The 25,865-nt window shown below is 42.3% G+C and overlaps 1 protein-coding gene across 1 annotated transcript; it reads left to right on the top strand.

Moving 5' to 3' along the window:
• Positions 1 to 1,000: 1,000 nt before the first annotated feature.
• Positions 1,001 to 3,576, top strand: LOC308081300 (E3 SUMO-protein ligase ZBED1-like; the record flags this gene model as incomplete). Its single annotated transcript, XM_080457683.1, has 4 exons — positions 1,001 to 1,619; positions 1,768 to 2,275; positions 2,737 to 2,923; positions 3,286 to 3,576. 4 exons carry the CDS (start codon positions 1,001 to 1,003, stop codon positions 3,574 to 3,576), a joined length of 1,605 nt encoding a protein of 534 aa, XP_080313809.1.
• Between the last annotated feature and the right edge of the window lie 22,289 nt (positions 3,577 to 25,865).

The raw sequence follows: 25,865 nt of genomic DNA, 5'->3' as shown, positions 1-25,865 counted from the left end.
TCGCCGCCCATTCAGCCTGGCTTCATTATCCTGGCTGGACACAGCCTGGCTTGACATAGCCTAGCTCGACAAAGTTGCTCCTTTTCAGCCTGGCTTGGCTTCTGAGGAACGGAATAAACGAGGCTTTTCGGACCCGACTTTGTCAAGCCTGGATTTGGCTTAAGGCCAGGCTTTTTTAATTCACCTTTTGAGGAACAGGCCCCAGGGCCCTATTCCTCGAAAGGTGAATTAGAGCTAAAGCCTGGCTTTAACCCCTATCCTGGCTTAATTTAGCCAGGATTAGGGCTGAATCGGTTCCTAGAAAGCTGAATTATCTTGAAGATTAGTTTAGCCAGTTCACCCTGGCTAAGTTTAGCCATGACCCGATTCCACGAAAGAGAATTGAAGCAAGCCTACCTTAGTTACCATGGCAATTTAGCTGTGAAGTTAGCCTGGTCAGGAGCAGGCTAACAGCCAAGCTTACTTAATCCAGTGCCTTGTTCTTCAAGTTTTTCCACAGTTAATTCAAAACATGTGTTTGTATATGGACTCATTTTAATGACCCTGCATTCAAATAAAATGAAATAAATACAATAAGATATAATCAAATTAATTATATTACTGAAATAGTGTGTGACCATGAATCATAATCATAATTGTTTCACAATGACTCATGTGATGTAAGTGTCACTCTGTTATAGTTAACACTATAGTTAATCTTGTTGTTTGTTACATATATATATATATATATTAAGGCCGGGCCGTTAACGCCGTTACCGGGCTAAGTTAACGGCGGACTCTTATCGCGCGATAAAAAAATTACCGCCGTTAATCTATTCTCAAAGTTGGGTCTGGGAGCCAATTACATTAGATGATTTATACCTGGTCGAATTACTCTGTGTCTGTGTGTGACTGTATGTGTGTGTGTGTGGGTGTGTGTGGGTGTGTGTGGGGGGGGCGTGAACAGGTCCGAGAGGGTCATGGGTGAAAAATTACCATATCAAACATCAGCTGCGTGACAATGGAGGACGCTGTGAGCAGTGTGAAGCCGGGTTTGCTTCAGGGCAATTTTATTTACAAAAAGCTTCCCAATGGAAACCTCGACAAGACCAAGGTGATTTGCACTTTGTGCAAAGCTGAAATGGCTTACTGTAGGAGTTCCTCGAGTCTCAAATATCACCTAAACAAAAAGCATTCAATTGATCTTAGCAAGGAAGCTGCCGCTGCCGCCGGGCCAAGCACTGCTGCTCCGGGGAAAAGTGTTCGTCAAACTACAATGTTTGAGTGCAACCGAGGCAAGCCCGTCAGCACAGCTTTATCAGCCAAGCTAACTAACCTCCTAGCCCAGTGGATTGCAATCAATTGCCGGCTCATCAGCGTGGTTGAAGATGATGGACTCGAGCTTCTTCTCCGGGCGGCAACAGGCGACCCGTGTTACAAATTACCTGCGAGGCGAACCATCATGAGGAGAATCCATGACCAACACGCCACAGAGAAAGCTGTGAAAGAGGAGAAGTTGGCCGGGGCGGCGTGTGTAGCACTGACTGGGGACCATTGGACATCGGTCAGCAACGATAACTACCTAGGCGTTACTGTACACTTCATCGATGTCAGCTGGGAACTTCACTCGTTCGCCTTGGGTACGTTTATGTAATTTACGTGTACACACACGCACACGCACACACACACACACACACACACACACGTTTAATTTAATCAGTCTGCTGATTTTTTGTTGACTACTACTAGCGAACTTATTCTGATCTACTTTGTCTGTCCTAACGTTAGGTGTGATTAAAACAGAGGAGCGCCACTTTGCAGAAGCGTGTGCCAGGCAGTTTCTGGACGTCGCTAATCAGTGGGGGATAGTCGACAAAATCACCACCATTGGGACAGACAGCGCTCCCAACATGATAGCAGCAGGGAGGATACTGCCATTCGAGCACATGCCCTGCATTGCGCACCTTATACAGAGGGCCATTGTAATGTCACTTCGGGATAGTGGTTTTGATGGTGTCCTGGCCAAGTGTCGAAAAGTGGTCGGACATTTCAAACACAGTCCGGCCAACTCAGATGAGCTGAATGTCCAGCAAGCATCCAATGAACAAGAGGCAGAGTCACTCGTGCAAGATGTTCCAACGCGTTGGAATTCCACCCTCGAGATGATCAAACGTTTGAGGCGCAACAGAGTCCCAGTGCACGCAACGCTGGCCCAGCATAAACACAAGCTGGTCCTCCCAACGGATGCTGAATATGAGAAGTTGGCAAAGCTGGAGATACTGCTGGAGCCATGCAGGTATGGTCTATAAAGATAGCGTGTTCTTAAATTGGCATACAACTTATTTTAAAAGTCACTTTGTATTTAATTAAGAAATGCATGCCCTTACATGTGTAATAGATTCAGAAGTCAGAACTTAAAAATGTGTAATCTTAGTTAAAAGGTGTGTGTGTGTGTGTGTGTGTGTGTGTGTGTGTGTGTGTGTGTGTGTGTGTGTGTGTGTGTGTGTGTTTGTGTGTGTGTGTGTGTGTGCGCGTGTGTGTGTGTGTGTGTGTGTGCATGTTTCCACCGGGGTTGAACCGGTTCAATAAGAGTGCCATGCTATGAGCTTGTATATCTGCTATTTTTTAAAGAACTGAACCGGTTCAACCCCGGTGGAAAAGGGGCCTGTGTGTGTGAGATTCAGAACTTAAAAAAAGTATAATCTGAGTTAAATGAATTTTGTGTGTGTGTGTGTGTGTGTGTGTGTGTGTGTGTAGGTACATCACTGAGCTCCTTGGTGGGGAAAAGTATGTATCCTGCTCTGTGATTCTACCTGCCCTGCACCACCTCCAGCACACAATGAAGATCTCAGATGATGATCCTGCTTACATCGTGCGATTCAAGAATGCCTTTACCAAGGACCTCAACCAGCGGAGGGAGAAAACAAACCTGGAATGGCTGAAGGTATGTGGGACTGACCAGAAAATAACTGTATTGTCTGACCATTATAGACTGTTAAGCCAGTAGATTGATCAATGGATAGATGAATGAGTCATGAAGAAATATGGTGGTTGGATTTGCAAAGTTACTTTTTTTTGTCATCAAGCAATTAATTATTATTTATTTTTGTTCATCAAAGGTGGCTACTGCTGTCGATCCACGATTTAAGGACCTCAAATGCCTGCCCAAAGCAGAGAGGGAGCCAGTGTGGGCAACACTGAGTGAGTTGGTGAAGGGAGAAGAACCTGCTCTGCAGCCGCCGAGGGAGGAGAACCCTGAGCCACCTAAAAAGAAAACAGCCCTTAATTCTACTGATGGGATCACAGTCGGAGTCGGATGACGACACACCAGTACAAGATGCTGTGGAGAGGTACAAGGTAGAGCCAAGTGCCAGCTTGGATCAGTGTCCACTGAAGTGGTGGTCAGACCACACTGCTGTGTATGGTAAGCTGGCCCACATTGCCCTGAAGTACATGGGGACCCCTGCCTCAACTGTCCCATGCGAGAGACTCTTCTCTTTATCAGGCCATATTGTACAGAAGAAGAGGGCTAGTTTGTCACCAGCCAATGTGAACAAGCTGGTCTGCTTCAGTGACTGGTGGAAGAAGGAGAAGTAGAGATTGGACTGATTGAGTCAAGCCATGTCACATAGCTACTGAGTGACTGTACTGGTAACATTTGTGTTCTGAATAAATAAAACAATTTATTAAACACAAGTACATCTTATTGAACATTATTTTGATATTTCATTACCAATTATCATAGCAAGACAGCTTTTTCAAACAGTCTGTGATGCATTTTGGAAACAGGAGATGGGCTCATGGTGTAATGGGCCACCTGGCCTGAGAAACGTAAGGAGGAAAGAAAAAGTAAGAACTTAGTTCTGGTCATTATTTGGGTAGAACACACATATTTTGAATGCCTTCGGCAGACTTCAAATGAGCCAATTTAATCTAGATTAATCTAGATTAACTCCAGGATTGCAGATGATGAATCTAGATTAAAAAAAAAAATCTATGCCCACCTCTAATATATATATATATATTTATATATATATATATATATATTTTAATATATTTAAATATATATATAAATGATTAGTTACTGGTTTAAAGGAGCCTCTTTGTAAGTCAATGAGGAGCATATGCAACTAGTCGCAACTTGCAACCAGTTGCAAGAAATTGGAGCAGTCTGGACTGACCAGTTGCAGACCGGTGCCATTTGGGGATAATGGTTGCAAGGAGTTGCAACCAAGGTAGTCTAGACGCCGAGATGGACAGTCGCAAGCAAATTAGCTCTTGCACTCACGGCAACATTTTTGCTAGATTTTCACTGGATTTGCTTCTCATTTTTCATCTTTCTGTGGACGACGGATTCATTCCTTGAATCACCACAGAATCTACATCTGATGGGAGACAGAAAAGGGGAATCCACGGGAAATGAGAAATGAAAAACACTCTGATTTCTACCTGATCGGCGCAACGGTATCAACAAAACATCTGGGATCTGCGGCTGGAGTTCTCCATACACTCCTGTCCATGAATTCGGCTAGAAAGAAGAACGCACCTCCGACAGGACGCATGGACCGAAGTTATTTAATCATCCTATTTCTTCTCCTGTCGGGTGATATCCACGTTAACCCAGGCCCAGTTACCACCAGGCAAACTTCTGCTCGTTTGGCGAGGGAGGAAAACCTTGCCAACGATGCTAACGTTGCTAAAGCTGCTAGCGTCGAACAACAACAAAGCCTGGCTACAACAAAGAGCCTCTGGATCACCGGAGCCAACGCAACCAGCGTAGCTACTGAAGCTAGCTACGTCGTCAACACCAATGGCTCCCCACCAACTAGGCGAATCAACCCAAATGATCAACCGAAACACCCACGTTGTTTCCACCGCAACCGTCGACGAGGACGCTTGCACCGACGTGCCACGGCGATCAACCGGGAGAAGCAGCATAGACGAGGACGCGGAACCAAGGAGTTACCTAGCTGTTTTCTCCGAAGCAGAGGCCCTGTTGCACCGTTTTCAACCTACGGTTCGTTCCACAGCCATGGTCCTAGCAGAGGCCGTGCTGGGGCCCCCGCGACCCATCCCCCCCCAACCCCCACAGCTGGCTGCTTACGACGGAACAAAGGCTTTGATGGACGCTTACGCCTCAACACCCCCCTCCCCCCCTGATACTGCTCCTCAGCGTTTTCTCTCAGTGGATAAACATCTCTCCATTGAACAAATGATAAAATCTTTTGGTGTAGGCTTACACATGATCCACCTCAATGTGAATTCCCTTGTAGGAAACAAGCTAACACAAATCAGGCAGATGTTTTATGATGGTAAGGTTGACATTTTAACTTTCTCTGAAACTAAACTTGATCATACGATAAGAGACTCTGAGATTGAAATTGAAAACTACAAACTCTTCAGAAATGATAGGAGCAAAAATTTGAGAAATGGGGGTGGTGTATGCATGTATGTACATAATGACAATGACTGCATCCTTCGCGAAGACCTGAAGGATGCAGCCATTGAAGCTTTGTGGGTTGAGATAATTAAAAAAAATGCCAAACCTGTGCTAGTCGGTACCATATACAGACCTCCTAACCAGACTGATTTCTATGAAAGACTTGAGGAGTGTTTAGCTAAGGTGGAATGTGCGGAGACGATACTTCTTGGTGACTTTAACACAGGCTCCGTAAGGAAGCGTCAGCGTATAATTCATTCAAGGGGTTTTGTCATCGGCACTCATTCCACCAGCTGATCACTCAGCCCACAAGGCTGTGTGTTTCCACTCAAACTACCATAGATCTCATTCTAACAACGGACAAGGACAAAATCCTCAATAGTGGTGTTTCTACCTGTGGCATATCTGATCATAACATGATCTTCTGCACCAGAAAGAAACGTAAACCTAAGACCGGTTACCACAAATCAGTCACGATCAGAGACCTCAAAAACTATAAGAGTGAGGACTTAGATCACAGGCTAGAGGAACTGGACTGGTCCGACATACTAAACAGCACACAGGTAGACAAATCTTGGCTTGGTTTCAAAACCAAATTCATTCAAATTTTGGACAGTATGGCTCCCATGAAAACCATCAGGGTCAAAACCCGCTCGGTACCATGGATGAATTCGGACATCCTTACTGCCATGAAAGTCAGAAACAAAAAGTGTTCTGAGCTTCATAAAGGTAGGATCAAACTCTCCAAGTGTTTTAACAAAGGTCTCGAATCCCACGTAGCTAAACTTGAAAAAGAAAGAAACAAGCTAAGAAACAAGGTTAATGGCATGCTCCTATTAGCAGAAAAAAGCTTCCTCGATGACAAAATTGAGGAAAATCAAAGCAAACCATGAGAGCTTTGGAAGCTATTCAACAACCTACTAGGCTGCAGCAAGAAATTGAAAACCAGGTTTACAAACATAAGCCTCAAGGTGAATGACACTCTCATCACATCCAAACATGAATTGAGTAAAATCCTCAACATATTCTTCACGACCATAACCTCAGATTTGGTTGAAAAACTACCCCCTCACTCTGGGTGCTATGGTGAAGAGTATGTTGACTCATTTTATGAAAAACAGGGTGTACGCAAAGATGATTTTAAACTCTCCCCTGTGAAAACAGAAGAGGTGTTTAAAAAATGTTGTGCTATTCATCAACACAAAGCCACAGGCCTCGACAATATCCCCGCCAAATTTCTAAAAGACTCAGCCGCCTCCATTGCTCCAATCATTACCCACATAATAAACCTCTCCATCATACAGGGACGGGTCCCTAACGATTTCAAAAAAGCAAAGGTGACCCCTCTGTACAAAAAAGGAAACAAATTAGACCCTGGCAACTACCGCCCTATTTCTATTCTTAGCTCCATCTCGAAAGTCATGGAAAAAATAGTCTATGAACAGGTCGATAAGTATCTTGCCGAGAAAAATCTAATCTACAAATTCCAATCTGGTTTCAGAACAAACCACTCCACTGACACATGCCTTCTCTATTTGAACGACTCTATCAAACAAGATGTCGACAAGGGCAAATATTGCGGCATGGTCATGCTGGACCTCCAGAAGGCCTTTGACACCGTTAATCACCCAATTATGATCAATAAGCTCAAAGCAATAGGATTTGATGATACGTCAGTGAACTGGATGAGATCCTACCTGGAAGGGAGGGAGCAGGTGGTGGAAGTAAACGGCACCCAGTCCCCCCCCCTCCCTGTGACTTGTGGTGTCCCACAAGGAAGTATACTAGGACCTTTACTGTTCCTGATATATGTGAATGATATGTCATCAGCCTGCGACTGCAAACTGTTCCTGTTCGCAGATGACTCGGCCCTGCTAGTCTCGGACAGGGACAGGCTGCAGGTTGAGAAAACTCTCAGCTCCGAACTCAACAAGATCTGCATCTGGCTCTCTGACAACAAACTTTCATTACACCTGGGTAAAACTGAATCCATCCTCTTTGGGTCTAGTCCTAACCTTAGTAAGGCAGAGAGTTTCACAATCAAAGTGGGTGATGATGTCATCAAAAGAAAGGATGAAATTACCTACCTGGGCTCCATCTTGGAGGCAAACCTCATCAAAAATGTCAACCAAACAACACGCTATTTGTGGAGGATTGATCGTCTAGTCAGTAAGAATACTCTGAAGATTCTTGCAGGGGCCCTCATTCAAGGTCATTTTGATTATGCATGCACTTCATGGTATCACAACACCTCCAAGGCCTTAAAAACAAGGCTCCAAACATCCCAAAACAAACTTGTAAGGCTACTTCTTGGCCTCAATCACAAAACCCATCTAACCCCTGCTCATTTTGCTAGGATTGGATGGCTTAGGGTTGAGGACAGAGTACAGCAACTTGCTATGGGCCTGGTCTTCAAGATACACCACAACATTGGGATCACCCTGTATTTGTCAAAATACTTCCAAAATGTTAATGAAGTCCATGATCATAACACCAGAGGCAGCTCCACAAATCATGTTCAACCCAGATTTGGCTCAACTAAGGGAATGAACTCGTTCTCATGATATTCATCAAAAATGTGGAATGCCCTACCAAAAGGAGTAAAGGAGTGTAAAACCCTACTCACTTTCAAAACTGCCCTAAAGATACACCTTCAGGAGGCTGCAATTTGAAAATGGCCCCTGTCCAAGTCTTAACCTACCCCCCCCTCCTTCATTTTCCTCTTTTGTATATATATATATTTTTTTTTTCTCTCTCATTCCAGTAACCTGAAAGCTGATTGTATGACATTCTGTAAAGTAGTGTGTATAACAGTCTGCCTCTTATATATCATCATGATTTGTGTGCATGGGGTTCTCATCTTAAACAAGCTTAGTGCTTAATGAGAGTTCCAGTTTAGTAGACCTTGTATTGTGAATTTGTACTTCCATGTACTGTTATGTACTGTCATGTACTATTATCATGTCTTACTAAATAAACTACATCAATCAATCAATCAATATTTTAAATTATCAATTTCTAGTCAATGGAGAAATATTGTTTTATTTCTTCTCCACCTTTGGAGTTAGATCATGATGGCAAGGTAACTACACAACCCAAACCTCTAACAAAGTGGTCTTGCAAATGTGGGGTTATTTAATGCGTGTCTCGTCCCGTCCCGTCCCCCCCGCTCATCCCGTCACGGCCCCCGTCGCGGTCAACCCCCCCCCGTCCCGTCCCGTCCGTCCCGTTGCGGCCCCCGTCGTAGTACACACACACACACACACACTCTGTGTGTGCTTGCAATACTTTGCCACGCTTTCTCCCTGGATCTATTTATTGCGGTCGCGTTTCCTTTCTTGCTTAAATACATTTTACTTCCTTGTATGATTTCATGAGCTGCTGCAGTGCTGCTATTCAGCCACAGAGAAGAACGCTGCTCTGGTTTTGGACTCCGTGATTGGTCAAGTTCAAGGATTCTGCTATCGACTTTCATGGTCTTCTATAGAAATAAGTGAAGCCTGGCTTCATTATCCTGGCTCAACACAGCCTGGCTTGACAAGGCCTAGCTCGGCGAAGTCGCTCCTTTTCAGCCTGGCTTGGCGTTCCAGGAACCGAATAAACCAGGCTATACAGACCCGACTTTGTCAAGCCTGGATTTGACTTAAATCCAGGCTTATTTAATTCACCTTTCGAGGAATAGGGCCCTGTTCTCTCTAAACTAAACTGCTCTGAACCCAGGATGGTGTTTCCTAATGAACTCTTGCCTGAATCTTTATTTCCCAAAAGTATAATTCTCATCTCTGAGGGTTTTTTTACTGAGGCCTGGAAATACAAGATGAATATTCATACATTATCTCAAATTAATTTAAAATGGTAAATATTCAGGACAATATTATCATATCAATCATTGACTGGTTAACCTAAATGTAAGGCCATCTCTGCAGTTTTACTGTTCATCTTTTCTTCCTAAAAGAAAGATGATAAAAACAAATAGAAAGGACTGTAAACAAACATCCAAACACATCCAAACACGTATGGTTAGAGTGAATATGGAGTGATTTTATAGATGTATATATCAGGCATTATACAAGTATCATATACTGTCTGTATCAGTGGTTCTGTTTCATTTCAAGCTGCTCCATAACTCTGAGAGTGTTCAAATGGAACCAAATGGACCCGTACGGGTCCATTTGGTTCCATTTGAACACTCTCAGAGTTACAGACCTGTAAGGGCACATCCGCATGGAACCCTGAGGGTCCCTGAGGGACCACACTTTGAGACCTATAGATGTAGAATTCCTTAACTGACCCCCCCCCCCCCCCCCCTCCCACGCTGCTGCTGCAGCACGCATACACCACGACACACCACAGTCAAAGATAGCAAGCGGTCAGTGGTGGAAAAAGTACTCAAATGTTTTACTTAAGTAAAAGTATCAATACTGCAATGTAGAAGTTACAAGTACAAGTCAGGAATTCAAAATTGTCTTGAGTAAAAGTATAAAAGTATTGGTATCAAAATGTACTTAAAGTACCAAAAGAAGAAGTACTAAAATGTTTGAAAATAGCCGATCTATGTGAGCTTGTAGATCGGCTATTTTTCAAATAACTTACGTATAAAATAGGGCTAAAGTGGTTAATGCATGTTTTATAATGTAATAATTCATATCTGCAAAGTAACTAGTAACTAAAGTGTTCAAATAATTGTAGTGGAGTAAAAGTACAATATTTGCCTCTGAGATGTAGTGGAGTAGAAGTAAAAGTAAATACACAATTAATCATACTCCAGTAAAGTAAAGTACCTCAAAATTGTGCTTAAGGCAGGGGTCTTCAACGTTTTCAGGTTTTCCAAGGACCCCCTAGATGAGAGAGAGATGAAGCAGGGACCCCCTCTATTTTGTATAAAATTGTGCTGCAGATTAAACCTTTTTTATTTACTTGGTCTGCTCTTTTTTCCCCTCTACACCTATACCTCTTTGCCAAAATTAGCCGATCTACAAGCTCACAACGCCTCGCGCTGCGAGGCGTTGTGAGCTTGTAGATCGGCTATTTTTGGCTAAAGTTCTCCTCAAAAAAGAGATGCTAGGGTTCAAGTGGTTAAGGTAAAAAATGAAATTCTATCACTCAAAGATTTTGGCGGACCCCCTGTAGTAACTCTGAGGACCCCCTAGGGGTCCCTGACCCCCTGTTGAAGACCCCTGCTTCAAGGACTAGTCAGGCTGAATAGTGAGCAGAGTACCCTAACCCTGCACAGAAATATTAAATATTATACTTAAATATGATAGTTATCATGCAATGTAAAACTATTTAGCAAGTCTTCCTTTTAGTGGAAATGTGTACAAAAAGGTTGGCACCGATAGCTGCATAATCATACACGCACACACGCACACGCACACACACGCACGCACACACACACACACACACACACACACACACACACACACACACACACACACACAGTTTCTGTATTTGATCACCCAGGGCCGGGCTCGGGCTCACAGACCCCATTATATTAATAAGGTAAACCTTTAGCCTCCAATGACCCCAAACATGTTAAAAGTGAAATAGCCCTTTAAGCTTCTCTTCACTCCACCAACAATGACCATTGTGCTCCGCCCCGTGGCGGCCCTCCCTATATGCAAGGGGTGTTCAACAGGGGGTCCGGGACCCCTAGGGGGTCTTCAGAGTTACTACAAGGGGTCCGCCATATATTTGTGTGATGGGGAACATTAGCCAAAAATAGCAGATCTACAAGCTCACAACGCCTTGCAGTGCGAGGCGTTGTGAGCTTGTAGATCTGCTTGTAAAGCTAGGGTGATGTTTGGGGTCATTTAAACGTCTACTCAGGCTTTTGTGTTTCATCTCAGACATCAAGTGTCTTGATTCAGTATTTAGATATTTGATATTCATGTCATCTGACACGCCCCTTTCCTATACAAACCCGTTATAACCTAGCTCGGCCCCTGGCCCCATAAGTGCCAATTTTACAGCTCGAGCCCAGCCTGAAGCCTGACACCTTTTTATTTATTTATAATTATTATTAATGAATTAGATTTGAGCATGCTGTTTCACTGGTGCGCAGCAGCTGCACTCTCAGCTGCGCTCTGATAAAAGCAAACCCACAAGAAGCCAAGAACACAAACATCACTAAAAAGTACTTGAGTTGTAGTTTTATTAAACTATTAGGTAGCTATTAAGGTGCGATCATGCATGCGTTAAATTGCACATCAAAATAAAGCAGCGTGAGGCAGCTTTTCCTTTATCTTCTGGCTGCCCATCGTTCAACAACTGTGTGTGTGGCTTTTGGTGTGGGCACTGCAGTGGTGGAAAAAGTACTACATTATTTTAAGTAAAAGTATCAATACTTCAATGTAGAAATAATGTAACTGTCCCAGAAGCCTTCTGGTACAGTTACATTATTTTTACTGGGCCGTAGGAAAGGGGGGGGACGGGGGGAACTCGTCCCCCGTGGGCCGCGGAGCGGCCTCGCGTGGGCCGCGAACCGGTATTTGGGCCGCGAGGCCACGGGGAAAAAGAGGAGGAAAAGAAAGCCTCAAATGAGGCCGGCACTAGGACCCAGCGGCCGCTGCCTGGAAGGGAGGGCTGCTGGCTGCTGGCTGCTGGCTGCTGGCTGCTGTGAGCTGCTGTGAGCTGCTTGAAGGTGGAAGAGCGGCACAATCATATTTATTAAGAGTTATAAAAAGAAATAACCGGAAATATCCGCCCAAAACCGCAAAAAAATCACACGCGCGCGAGGATGGGGGTGCGCACGCGACTTTGTGGGCCGGTACAAATATGTCCCCCCCAACTGGGAATGGCTTCCTACGGCTATGCCAGAAGGAGAGACAGTGGTTTCAGTTATAATTATAAATATGTTTTGTTTATGTAAAGTTCATGTACACTCTGGGTTAAAAGATTCATTTCATTATGAATAAATAGTACTAAAAGTTACAATAAATATATTAAAAAGGTTTAAATATAGTAAAAGATTTAAGGTCAAAATGCTGTGCCCGTTGCTTAGAGGGTTTACGGTAAATTGGGCAGAGAGTCACATGGTCAGAGTGAAGCTGGTAATCAAGTCAGAAGCAAGCTGAGTTGATCCTGAGAGGTCACGTTTAACCCCTTAAAGGGTTAGTTCAGATTTTTTGAGTATTTGCTGTAGGAAATACTTACCATTAATGTAGTGGTTGCAAAGGTATTAATTGATTAAGTTATGGTCCGTTTCTGATAAATATGAAGTAGTTCCGGTAGATTAGTAGATTTGGTGGGGTCCACTCATTAAAAATAAATTAATTAAAAAAACTAGCGTCATTTGTATTGTTGACCTATTTCTACCATATAGAGCAGGTTTCGTTCAATTTCGACCCCTCTGTAACATGGTACTATTTTTTTTGTCATATATTTTGTGCGTGAGTAGGCTGCCGCGGCGCAGTGATTCTGGACACAAACATTAGTACCATGTGAACTACTTCATATTTATCAGAAACGGACCATAACTCTGACCACGGGACTCGGGCAATCAATTAATACCTTTGCAACCACTACATTAATGGTAAGTATTTCCTACAGAAAAAAAAAGAAAATCTGAACTAACCCTTTAAGACCTGAAGCCCATTCTACAAATGTCTTCTAAATCCCAACAGTTTTCTGAAAAACATATGTTTCTATATCAGTGGTGCTCAAACTTTTTCATATCAAGGACCCCAAAAATTAGGCCGCCGACCCCCATCTCAAAATATGTTGTTCCAGGGACCCCCAGAAGCACAGATTTGAGTTAATGTTTGCTTTAAAAGAATATAAATATACAAAGATTTGCACAGATTTTCAAAAATAGCAGATCTACAAGCTTATAGCGCGGCACTCGGTGCCACGCTATGAGCTTGTATATCTGCTATTTTTGAATAGCCAAAGTGTAAAATAATGCTTTTTAGCTCAAATGAAAAAGTGACACAGACGCGTTCCAGGTCTTAATGCGTTTAAGACAGAGAGAGAGATAATAATAATATTGCCAAAGTTCTGCACAAGGTTCAAGAGGCGCACACGGTAAATGCTTATTGTATTATGTGCCTTTCATTGATCTGTGATGTATTGTTGTGTGCGTTGTAATTTACAAACTTAAACTTTGTTTGGAAGACTTCATTGTAAAATGTCACTAATTGGATGCACCTGTGTGGCCTCACTAATCAGAGGACTCTGTTTCATAATGATTATGGACTCAACTGAACAAATGTATGTTTATTTCTTTTATAGTTTTCACGGTGTCTTGTATGGTGTCTGTTTGGAGGAGTTTGGAGTGTTTTGATGGAATAAATACCAGAAAAGACATCTGTATGAGGCGTGGACATTTGTTGAACATGGGGCAGCTACAGACAATCTTTAGAAAATAGCCGATCTATAGGCTCACAGTGTGATCCTGTAGATCACATTCTCAAATGGCCGAAATGTATATAGGGCTGAAGTGGTTAGTGTATGTTTTGTAATAATAATCAAAATCTACAAAGTAACTAGTAACTAAAGTGTTCAAATAATTGTAGTGTATCTGTAGCCTGCAGGGCTCTAGAGTAGAGTTATGCTGTTCACACACACACACACACACACACACACACACACACACACACACACACACACACACACACACACACACACACACAGTCACACACACACACACACACACACACACACACACACACACACACACACACACACACACACACACACACACACACACACACACACACACAGGGAGGGGGAGAGGAGTAGAAAGGGATGAGAGGAGAGGGGGGTGGGAGGAACGCGCACCAGCTTTTGCCACCAGGTCGCAGTATTGGGCTCATTTAAAACAGCCTTAAAAACTCATTTTTGTTTTGTTTGTACATATAGTGTTAATTTCTCTGTATTTTTGTTTTAATATTTGAACTTTTTGGTTGCTAATTTATGTGAACTGAATACCAAGGTCCCCAATGGGAACAAGACCGCAAGGACTTTTTTGGACGGACCTTTTAGACAAAGTATTATAAATGTAATTGTGCTGTTTAAATTGTTTGCCTAATAAATTATTAAATCAAATCAGTAACTTGGCGACGCCCCCTTAAGCATTAGGTTTAAGGTTAAGGTTAGGTTAAGGTTAAGGTTAAGTTTGTGTCGCCCCCAGCAAAGCGGACCACTCTGCCCGTTTGGTGAGAACAGACTAACAGCCCCTAATATTAAGGTAGGAAGTAGTTGGCCAAAAAACTGTTACAACGTCGGAGGCGTGCCGTTTCTGGCGGACTTGAGCAACGAGAGGCACCACCGAGCGAGACGTTAGGTGAACGTTGCGAAGTCCGGCAGAACCGACTCTCCCTTCAAGTTATGTACCGATAGGGACAGAATTGTAAATTATGCCTGCACCGAGCATTATTTCCCACCACTAAGGGCGAAGCAGTTCCGTGAGAGTCACAGAAGGGGGCGTGTTACTATGAGCCAGTGTAGCTAAATGTGAGCCATCCGGCTTTTAAAAGTAAAGTTGGCAGAGAATCATTTACTTACATAGGAGCCACACAGTGGAATGACCTCGAAAACAGTGTCAAACTGACAACCAATCTGAGGACTTTTAAGCAGAAAACTAAATCCTGTCTATTAGAAAAGGTTCCCCTATAGAGGGTCTTTAGACTAGGAAAGATAAGGTAGCACTTGTTTGTATATATGTCTTTTCAAATAAATCAAATCAAACTACGACCCGGTGGTAAAGTAGGACTTGTGGGAGGAACAGAGTACATTAAAGCTGTTCACACACATGTGAACAAGGTGTGTGTGTGTGTGTGTGTGTGTGTGTGTGTGTGTGTGTGTGTGTGTGTGTGTGTGTGTGTGTGTGTGTGTGTGTGTGTGTGTGTGTGTGTGTGTGTGTATGTGTCAAATGATCATTAGCCTCCCTCAACCACAGTCAGCTAACATGCAATATCACTAAATAAAACAGACATGCATCACACTTGCTCAAGGACACTTCAATCAGTCATATTTGCTGTCCAGGCCTGGAGTCAAACCTGGGACAACTGGATACTCCTGCTCCCCAAGTGGGCTCTCTAACCATTCAGCCCCAAATAAGTAGTCAAAAATCACTCAACTCCCCAAATTCACTCACAGTTTTCAGCGATACACGACCCAAGTTAAATATAATTATAAATCCAGTTCCAAAGACTTACCTGTGTTGTGTTGCTGTGCTCTAAGAAGACGTCTGAAGTGCCTCAGAGTAGGAATGGAACTGTCTTCATGGCTCTCACAGTGCTTGACACACAACCTGTCCATAGAAGGAAACACATAGTCAGTTGAGGATGCTAGAGATTGACCAACATATGGCCTCCATGTTTTTTATCTGCTGTAGTTATTAACCTGAACTGGAAAGCAAACTACAAAATAAGCCTGGGGTGTTGTACCCCTTTCTTTTCCTCTCCTCTCCTCTCCTCTCCTCTCCTCTCCTCTCCTCTCCTCTCGTCCCCTCTCGTCCCGTCCCCTCCCCTCCCCTCCTAACCCCAGCTGTAACATTTAAGTAATGAACACATTCTTGCATTACTAATTAGAGTGTGTGTGTGTGTGTGTGTGTGTGTGTGTGTGTGTGTGTGTGTGTGTGTGTGTGTGTGTGTGTGTGTGTGTGTGTGTGTGTGTGTGTGTGTGTGTGAGAAAGACAAGCAGTGTTAATTTTGACAGCAAATTTGTATCTAGTTGTTGTCCTATTTAGCCTGAACAGAAAGACTAATGTTGCTACATCAGTGGTTCTCAAACTGTCAAGGACCCCCAATATATATTTGGGTAGTGGACCCCCATCTAATTTTTTTTTGTTCCAGGGACCCCCAGAAGCAATATATATATATATATATATATATATATATATATATATATATATATAATGGGTTAAATAAATATCATAATAATTATATCCTTAGTTAACTATTTCTACAGTTATTTAGTGGATTAAAGGGCAAGACCACTTTAGTAGAGGTTTGGGTCGTGTAGATACCCTGCCGTGATGTAACTCCAAGGTGGACAAGAAATCAAAAATAATTGCTCCAGTGATTAGAAATTGATAATTAAAAATATGCTCCTCATTGATTTACATTGTACGGTGAAACAGATCTCATAGTCCACTCTTTTAGCACGTAAACAAACAAAGATGATTCAGACAATATAGAACATCACCAAACCCACTACTGTTTGTTTTTTTAATACAAATGTTAACTTCCTGTTGATTTTGCCATTTTTTTAGGAAGAAAACCCCGACTGAATCCATGGATCCGGATCCGGATCTTCAAATAGTAAAATCAACAGTAAGTCGATACTGGGTTTGGTGATGTTCTATATTGTCTGATTCAGCTTTGCTTGTGTTTGTTTATATGCTAAAAGAGTGAGTTTGAGAGCTGTTTCACCGTACAATGTAAGTCAATGAGGAGCATATTTAGAATGATCAATTTCTAATCAATGGAGCAATTATTTTAGATTTCTTGTCCACCTTTGGAGTTCCATCATGGCAAGGTAACTACACAACCCTAACCTCTACCAGAGTGGTCTTGTCCTTTAAGTGTAAAAGGTTTAGTTAAAGTGTAACACATTGTTTTAAATGATTCTAAAACGAAACGTGCATCATTATTTATAGTAACCTACTTATTTGTATCAATCTGAGGACAGTGAAACTTTACACTCTTTCAGCGTCTCAATCAATCTTTTAATTTATCAAGTAAGAAAAGTAACTACTCTAATCAGTACATTTATTTAGCTTGTATTTCAAGTTTAGCGTAAATAAAGAAGATCTTTAACCCAGTAGAACAAAGACAAGTCATTCTGACTTTCATTCAAACATGATCGTAAACACACAAGCTAAAGGTATTTTATCATGTAAGCCAGTTTGTTTACACTTGAACCGGCTAAAATTGGACAAAAACTAAATGGAATTTCATTCAAGAGTATATGATTAAAACCATATTAAAGGAGTAGTTCACCCCCAAAAAAATCGTATTTTCTATCAATTACACACCCCATGAAGCATTGAATTCATGGAGATTTTTTTGTTTGTGTCGCATTCCTAAGCCAATAATTTAATGGCAGAGTGTATTCCAATAGGAGACTCAAAGTGTCTCCTTTGAGTCTCCTACCGGAGACATTAGCATCTTTCCACCGGTCATGAAATTATTGGCTCAGGAATGCGACAAAAACTAAAAATCTCCATGAATTTTGGGTGAACTACTCCTTTAAGCTACTATCACTGCTTGTCACACACACACACACACACACACACCCACCCACCCACCCACCCACCCACCCACCCACCCACCCACCCACCCACCCACACACACACACACACACACACACACACACACACACACACACACACACACACACACACACACACACACACACGTAGTAATAGATCTATTACCGGGTATCAAGGGTTAATTACCGGTTGGGTTTGTGGGTGCAGTCAGTCTGAAGAGGGTTGTAGGTCCAGGATGCTGTAGGATGGTCTAGGATGGTCTCTCAAAAGGGACACAGTAGCTGTCAATACAATACAACATATACTCACTGAGATTGTGATTGGTTTAAAACAACAGTGAGGTGTGGTCAAAGCAGTCAGGTATCACATGATGCAGATATAACCTGTTTAACAGGTCAAAAAAAATACCAAAATGTTAGTGTGGACGGCAGCCTGCGGAGCCTCTGGCAACTCCCAGGGTCCTACACTCCCAGGGTTCTAAGCGGCTGTGCAGTTTGGATAAATAGGGAGGGCTGATACATTAATGTGTGCATATCATTATGCCAAAGACAACACACACACACACACACACACTCACACACACACACACACACACACACACACACACACACACACACACACACACACACACACACACACACACACACACACACACACACACACACACACACACTGTGTGCTCACTTTACTTATAAGTATTAGTTGTAGTGTCGGCTACAGCTAATAATATGATTTTAAAGGATCTACACCATGAATTTAAAAAATATATTTGATATTTAATATCATATGGTGTATGTCCCTCAAACCTTTTTCAAAAGGTTTGAGCCTAAATCATCACTCAGATATACTTATCCCAAGTCAATTGTCTCTGGCTTATACAGCACTTTCAGCTGCAATACCAAAACGTCCTCTTGGGCAGGGGGGGGGGGGGCTACTGAGCAATTCTGTCTGTTAATAAAAAAAATTATTAAAAAAAAAAAAAAAAAGGAAGAATTCTGCATAAAAAGAAGCATTTAAGAAAAATACAAAATAGGGAAAAAAAACACTTTTTTGAACAATTCCACCAAGTATTTGTTCGTAGACCCCCACTTAGGGGGGGTAGAAAAAGTTTCGGAGCGATTCGGGCACTTTTCATTTAACATTGGGTTTGCCATCATTGATGTTTGTGACGTCAGAATCATTGCCATTCTGAGATCGCCTGTTCAGACACGCCCATTCTGGAAATCCATGAAATGAGAAGGAATGACTGAATTAAAAAAAAAAACATTTTTTTGGGTAAAGAGACACTGGGGACCCCAAAAAATACAAAAAAACTAGAAAAAAATGATTTTCATGGTGTAGACCCTTTAAGTTAAAGAGGATTTTATGGTTTCATTATTTAGCTTTTTATCAGGAGTTTGATGCCTTTTCTGCTCTTATTATTAAACTGCAGAAGTGACTCTTCTTTTTACTGTCAACTACTTTTAACCCATTAAAACCAGGAAAGCATCTGTCATTTTAGATTTGATTGTTGGATACTCAAAAACAGCAGATGTACAAGCTCACAGTGCGAAATTAAGTGACACACTGTGAGCTTGTATATCTGCTATTTTTGAATATTGTTGAAAGGGTGAGGACTAGTGATTTAGAAGGTATTTGTGGAATGGCCCTCAGGTCATAAAGGGTTAAGGTGTGAGCGTAAAGAGTAAAGACTAAACTAAGTCGAAAAAGTGACATCATCGTTTGGCAGGGTAGACTAGATCAGTGGCTTCAGTTTCAGCTTTACCCAGCTGATACCTGCTCAGATGCAGCATGAACTCAGAGGGGGGGGTCTTATGGGTTAAGTGTCTTGCTCATTGACACTTTGACATACAGGGGGGGGGGGGGTAGGGGGGGGGGGCAGGGGGGGGGGCTTCTTACCAGAACACCTCTCTATCCTCTAAGCAAGGGTAAGAACCCTACACTGCCGCCAATGAGTGGGTCGGCGTTAGCTTTGCCACTGTTGATGTGGGAAGTGAGGACGATGGCGTCAACAGGGGGTCCGGGACCCCTAGGGGGTCCTCAGAGTTACTACAGGGGGGCCGCCAAATCTTTGAGTGATTGGATACATTTTTGTAACCACTTGAACCTTATTATCCATATTCTGAAGAGAACCTAAGCCACAAATAACAGATCTACAAGCTCACAACGAGGCGCTGTGAGCTTGTAGATCTGCTATTTGTGGCAAAGAGGTTTGTTGTTGGTCCATGAAATCTATGAAAATACAATGTTATACAGTATGTTGTGTAGTGGGGGTCCCTGCTTCATCTCTCTCTCAGCTAAGGGGTCCCTGCTTGTGTGGTTAAAATGCTTTCCCGGTAGTAAAGGGTTAATAATATAAGGTGAGCTGCCTGACATTTAAAAACAGGTTCTCTGTGTTTTCTGAGGCTGAAATGATAGGAATTCATTTAAAACAGCATGTGTGTGTGTGTGTGTGTGTGTGTGTGTGTGTGTGTGTGTGTGTGTGTGTGTGTGTGTGTGTGTGTGTGTGTGTGTGTGTGTGTGTGTGTGTGTGTGTACCTGTACGGTGGGTGGGGATTAGGGTTAGTCACTCGGCCGCGTTGAGAACCTTCAGGCCGTTGTAGTACAGACCGGACAGCTGGCCCTGGAAGGGTCGGCCGCGGTCACTGCCCCCCCGATGCTGACCGTGGCCTGGGTGTTGAAGATGGTCAGCTGACGGCCTGCGGAGAATAGTTTATTTTATAATGTAGTCATTTATAACGCTCTTTATCCAGAGTGACTTACAGTAAACAAGGTAAACACATACATAGAATACAGAGACAGTGTAGTGTCTCAGTAAACTATAGGATCATAGAATACAGAGAGACAGTGTAGTGTCTCAGTAAACTATAGGATCATAGAATACAGAGACAGTGTAGTGTCTCAGTAAACTATAGGATCATAGAATACAGAGAGACAGTGTAGTGTCTCAGTAAACTATAGGATCATAGAATACAGAGACAGTGTAGTGTCTCAGTAAACTATAGGATCATAGAATACAGAGAGACAGTGTAGTGTCTCAGTAAACTATAGGATCATAGAATACAGAGACAGTGTAGTGTCTCAGTAAACTATAGGATCATAGAATACAGAGACAGTGTAGTGTCTCAGTAAACTATAGGATCATAGAATACAGAGACAGTGTAGTGTCTCAGTAAACTCTAGGATCATAGAATACAGAGAGACAGTTTAATGTCTCAGTAAACTATAGGATCATAGAATACAGAGAGACAGTGTCTTAGTAAACTATAGGTTCATATAATACAGAGAGACAGTGTAGTGTCTCAGTAAACTAGGATTGTAAACTATAGCATCTGTCTAAACAATATAATATCAACATAATATCATTATATACATTGAAACTATAGAAACTATAGGATAGCAGGTCAACAAATGAACCTGGCATCTGTCTAAATAACATGCTATCTAAATGACATTTTAACCTTTGCATAAGAATGTATGGCTGTCAAGACAGGGTCAAGACGGGGTCAAGACCAGGTCAAGAGTAGGTCAAGAGTAGGTCAAGTGCTGCGGGCTGAGGTGGCTTAAATGTTGTCACCTACCTGAAAATGTACTATATTCTGTTTACTAAAGAGCTGGAGAGACCCATGTGACCGAACAAACGCTCTGTAGCAATGATTACTATCACAATATAGTACTTTAACCCTTTTAACAAAAAAAAAAAAATACCAAATAATATCACCTACCCTACCTTTAAGTCCCAAAGCAGTTATGCTATATCTACTGCATGTGATGTCAGAGGATGTTTAGACCAGTGGATTGATATCTAGTCATATCAACACTGCGTCTCAAAATGGTAAATGGTGCATTTATATAGCGCTTTTATCCAAAGCGCTTTACATACTGTAGATTGTCTATTACATTCACACATTCACACACACATTCATACCGATGACGGAGGAAACCATGCAAGGCACCAACCTGCTCATCAGGAGCAATGAGGGGTTCAGTGTCTTGCTTAAGGACAAATCTACACTAACTCTGGGGGAGCCCCCCAGCCCGGGATCGAACTAGGAACCTTACGGTTTCCAGTTCACTCTACCCGGCCACTCTACCCCTGAGCCACTAGTTAGTCCCCTGAGCCACCATTAGTCTGCACCTTAGTGGAGACTATTCTTCCTGGGGTCCAGGCATTTCACAATACAAATCATAAAATGCAGTACAACATAATCAATGTTAGTGAACAAAAACACAAACTTAGAGAACAGCATTTATATTAACAATAACAATTTAAATTAAAAAACAAAACAAAACAGGTTTGTCTGTCTGAAAATACCAAAAATAATAACCTAATCTAATCAATCCTTTTTGATTATTGCTTCCTTAAGTTTCTTTTTGAAACCAAATGTATTTCTTGTTAGAGTCAAATATGGGGGGAGCACCGTCCAGTATGCCATGGCTCTGTACATTACTGTTATCTTAAGTGCATTGATTCTGGGCAGAGGTAAAGTAAAGTGACCACTTGATGCCTGTCTAGTATTATAACCTTGTCTTTCATTTGCAGGTAATAGCTGTAAAAACAAACTAAATGGTTTCTGTGAGGAATACACATTCTTTAAAAACAGAATAAGGCTGCATGCCAGTCTTTCATCCACCCTCCTCCATGACAGCCTGGCATGCATAGCATCCACACTACTCCTAACAGAGCAGTGAAGTGCTAGTCTTGCCGCTCTGTTCTGAGCAAGCTGAAGTTTACCAAGTTCTTGCTTTGATGCACTAGACCAGATAACAGGACAGTAGCCCAGATTTGACAGAACAAGAGATTGTATGACTAGTCTAATTGTTGTGTTAGTTAGTTGTTGTGTTTGTTAGTTAGTGTGTGTGTGTGTGTGTGTGTGTGTGTGTGTGTGTGTGTGTGTGTGTGTGTGTGTGTGTGTGTGTGTGTGTGTGTGTGTGTGTGTGTGTGTGTGTGTGTGTGTGTGTGTGTGTGTGTGTGTGTGTGTGCGGTATCTCTAGATCTATGCCTTATAATGAATTCATTAACATAAAGTGAGCTGCCTGTCAACGACCTGACATTTAAACAGTGGTGGAAAGTAACTAAGTACATTTACTTAAGTACTGTACTGACATACAATTTTGTGCGACGCATTGCGAGCTCGTAGATCTGCTATATTGTGAGCTTGTAGATATGCTATATTGTGAGCTTGTAGATCTGCTTTATGAAGACATATATACATTTGAGAACTTGAAATGGGACATTCTGCATAATGAGTACTTTTACTTTTGGTACTTTAAGTACATTGAGTGACTGAGACAAACCCTCAGGGCGTGGTCTGGTATTGTGGTCCGGCCCCTAAGTGCATCTGCATGGTCACCAAGGCTGAAGGTCAAAGGCTGCGGGCTGAGCTGGAGTCTATTCACCTGTTTCCTAGGCTGTGTGTTTTCCACTTCCTGTCGATTTCATTGGATATCATTGGTCATCTGACCAGTTTCATTGGATTTCATTGGATCAAATCGACAGGAAGTGGAAAACACACAGCCTAGGAAACAGGTGAATAGCCAAATTCCAATACCGAAAATCTCGGCGACTCGCTCACTCCCACTCGGTCACTCCGACTTCGAACCGGAAGTAGTCGGGTTCCAATTGTTCATTTGCTTCTTGGAGGAGTGGAGTCGAGTGGAAGAGGCTGAATTATAGAGCTTCAGCTGATAAAGTAACTGAAAAGACCGCAACAAGCCACTGGCTTTATTGTTTTGTATAAAGCTTAATACAATTATATACATTGTAATATATTGTGCACACTTAGTAGTTGTGCACAGTAGATAGTTCATTTCTCTCAGTGCATGCCTCAATGCAGTGCACGGACTAAATGACTGTGACAAAGATGATGTTTAAAATAATGTATTGTATTTATATGTGGACTGAATATAGGGTGACCAAATTCTGAATTCGCGAAAAGAGGACACTTCATCCTATTTAACTATAGCCGTACTCATTCAATTCTGAACCGATTCTTAAAATTTAAAATTCTCTATTAGCTGTGAAGGGTCTTCTTTCATGATTTATTTTGCCATCAAACAATATCAAGCAAAAAGGAAAACATTGTCGGGTCTCTGAATCGGGTTGAATTGGAAGAACCGTCGTCCTAAAAGACCCTCGCCCCGGGTCTAATCCGGCGGCCTCGGCCTGGAAAAAAAATGGGGCAGTGTGTTTTAGGACGAGCGTTCCGTTTTCCACCCGTCCCGTAGAAACCTCCGGCTCGTCTGAGTTTTTTTTTTTTTTTCTTCGTCAAAGAAGTGGGGGGGATATCACCCAAACTCTCAAAACCCCGGACATTTGAAGGATTTTATAAAAAGCCATACAATGTACCAATAACACCTCCCGCTCTGATCTCTTATCTAATGCACCAAAAACTAAAAATTCAAGTCGGGCTTGTTTCTGTACTGAATATAACCACTGTGCTTCACAAATCAAAAAGATACTCAACAGACACTGGCATGAGCTCCAAACAGAGCCATATGTCAAAGACCTCTGCAAATCCCCACCCCTTGTTGCATTTAGGAGAGCACCCACAATCAAAGGTACAGTCATGTACAAAAATATGGTTCAAAAGAAGACCACATGGCTGACAACAACTGGAATGTATAGATGTGGTAACTGTGCCTGTTGCAACAACACAACAGACAAGAAATCATTCAATCATCCCCACACAGGAAGGAAGATTCCTATCCGTGAATGTATCAACTGCAAATCGACACACGTGATTTACATGCTGTTATGTCCCTGTGGTCTAGCATACGTAGGACAAACTACACGACCCCTCAAACAAAGAATATCAGAGCACAAAACTGCAATCCGTACAGGAAATATGGATTATGCAATTGCAAAACATTACGCTGAAGCAAATCATGGTTCCCCCTCTTCATTAAAATTCTGTGGGATTGAGAAAATTGTGATGCCTATCAGAGGAGGTGATATTCTAAAGAAACTGTCCCAGAGAGAAATGCAGTGGATATACACACTCAACACTATGACACCCAATGGACTTCATGACGATTAGAGCTTAAAATGCTTTTTGGGTTAAGTCTATCTTTGATGCCCCTTCACTGTGTATTGGATGTGTTACTTTGTTACTTTATGATATATGTCTCAAATGACCTGTAATTGCCTGTGTCCTTGCATACTAGTGATTGGACCTTGGTGATTTACTTGATATTTCAGCTGTTGGTGACTTTATACCTTTTGTATAAAGTGAGTTGAATCTATGTGATATGAATGCTCTGAGGAAGGCTCAAAGCCAAAACGCGTAAACGTTCATTTTATTGGTGTGCCAATAAAAAAAAGTGGAAATGTGAGTCATTTGTCCTCCATTTAATTACATTTTTTGGATGTGCTACCCTTTTGGATTTTTTTTATTCCTTTTTTTGATAAGTTATAATACACCAATTTAATCACACACTGGATGTGTGTGTGTGTGTGTGTGTGTGTGTGTGTGTGTGTGTGTGTGTGTGTGTGTGTGTGTGTGTGTGTGTGTGTGTGTGTGTGTGTGTGTGTGTGTGTGTGTGTGTGTGTCAAACAATGGCAGTAGGACATAGTGAACGGTTGTCTCTTAATAATTGTTTATTTGTACTGTTGACTTAAGCAATATTACACGAGAGGGTGTGCTTTACCGTCATTATTGGCACGCCAGTGATGCGGTCAGGAACGAGGCGAAGCCGAGTTCCGCGGGCATCACTGAAGTGCCCATAATGTAGGTAAAGCACACCCTCGAGTGTAATATTGCGATTATACAACAGTTACCAACAAAACACATCCAAATGTATTCATATTGTGGGGCAATTCATAATAAAAATGTTTCGCTATTATCCGTTTCCCTGTAAAGAGAAGACTTTATTTGACTGAGACATTCAATAGTCCCTAGCAGCGCTTTGAGGCACCGTCTCATCAACACAGCTGAGCTATCAATGCTTGCGCAGTGGAATGAATTCCAGTAGGCTATATGCTCCGTCGTACGACCGTGTCACGTGGCCAAAATAACTGATCTACAAGCTGACAACGCGTTGCGATGGCGTCGCGTTGTGAACTTGTAGATTGGCTATTTTCGCCGTGCGATACCTGGCGACACGTTGTGAACTTATAGATCGGCTATTTTCGCTATGCTGTTTGTTTTCGTCAGTTTGTTTTCCTACCGTGGGACAGCGTGACGTCACAGCACAGCTGTGCCACATATGGTCTAATCAGGTGCGGAC

This window comes from Gymnoscopelus braueri (genome assembly GCF_963280865.1).
Source record: "Gymnoscopelus braueri genome assembly, contig: SCAFFOLD_99, whole genome shotgun sequence".
NCBI lineage: Eukaryota > Metazoa > Chordata > Actinopteri > Myctophiformes > Myctophidae > Gymnoscopelus > Gymnoscopelus braueri.
Note: the sequence above shows the minus strand (reverse complement) of the source record. Positions and strands in the feature narration are given on the sequence as shown.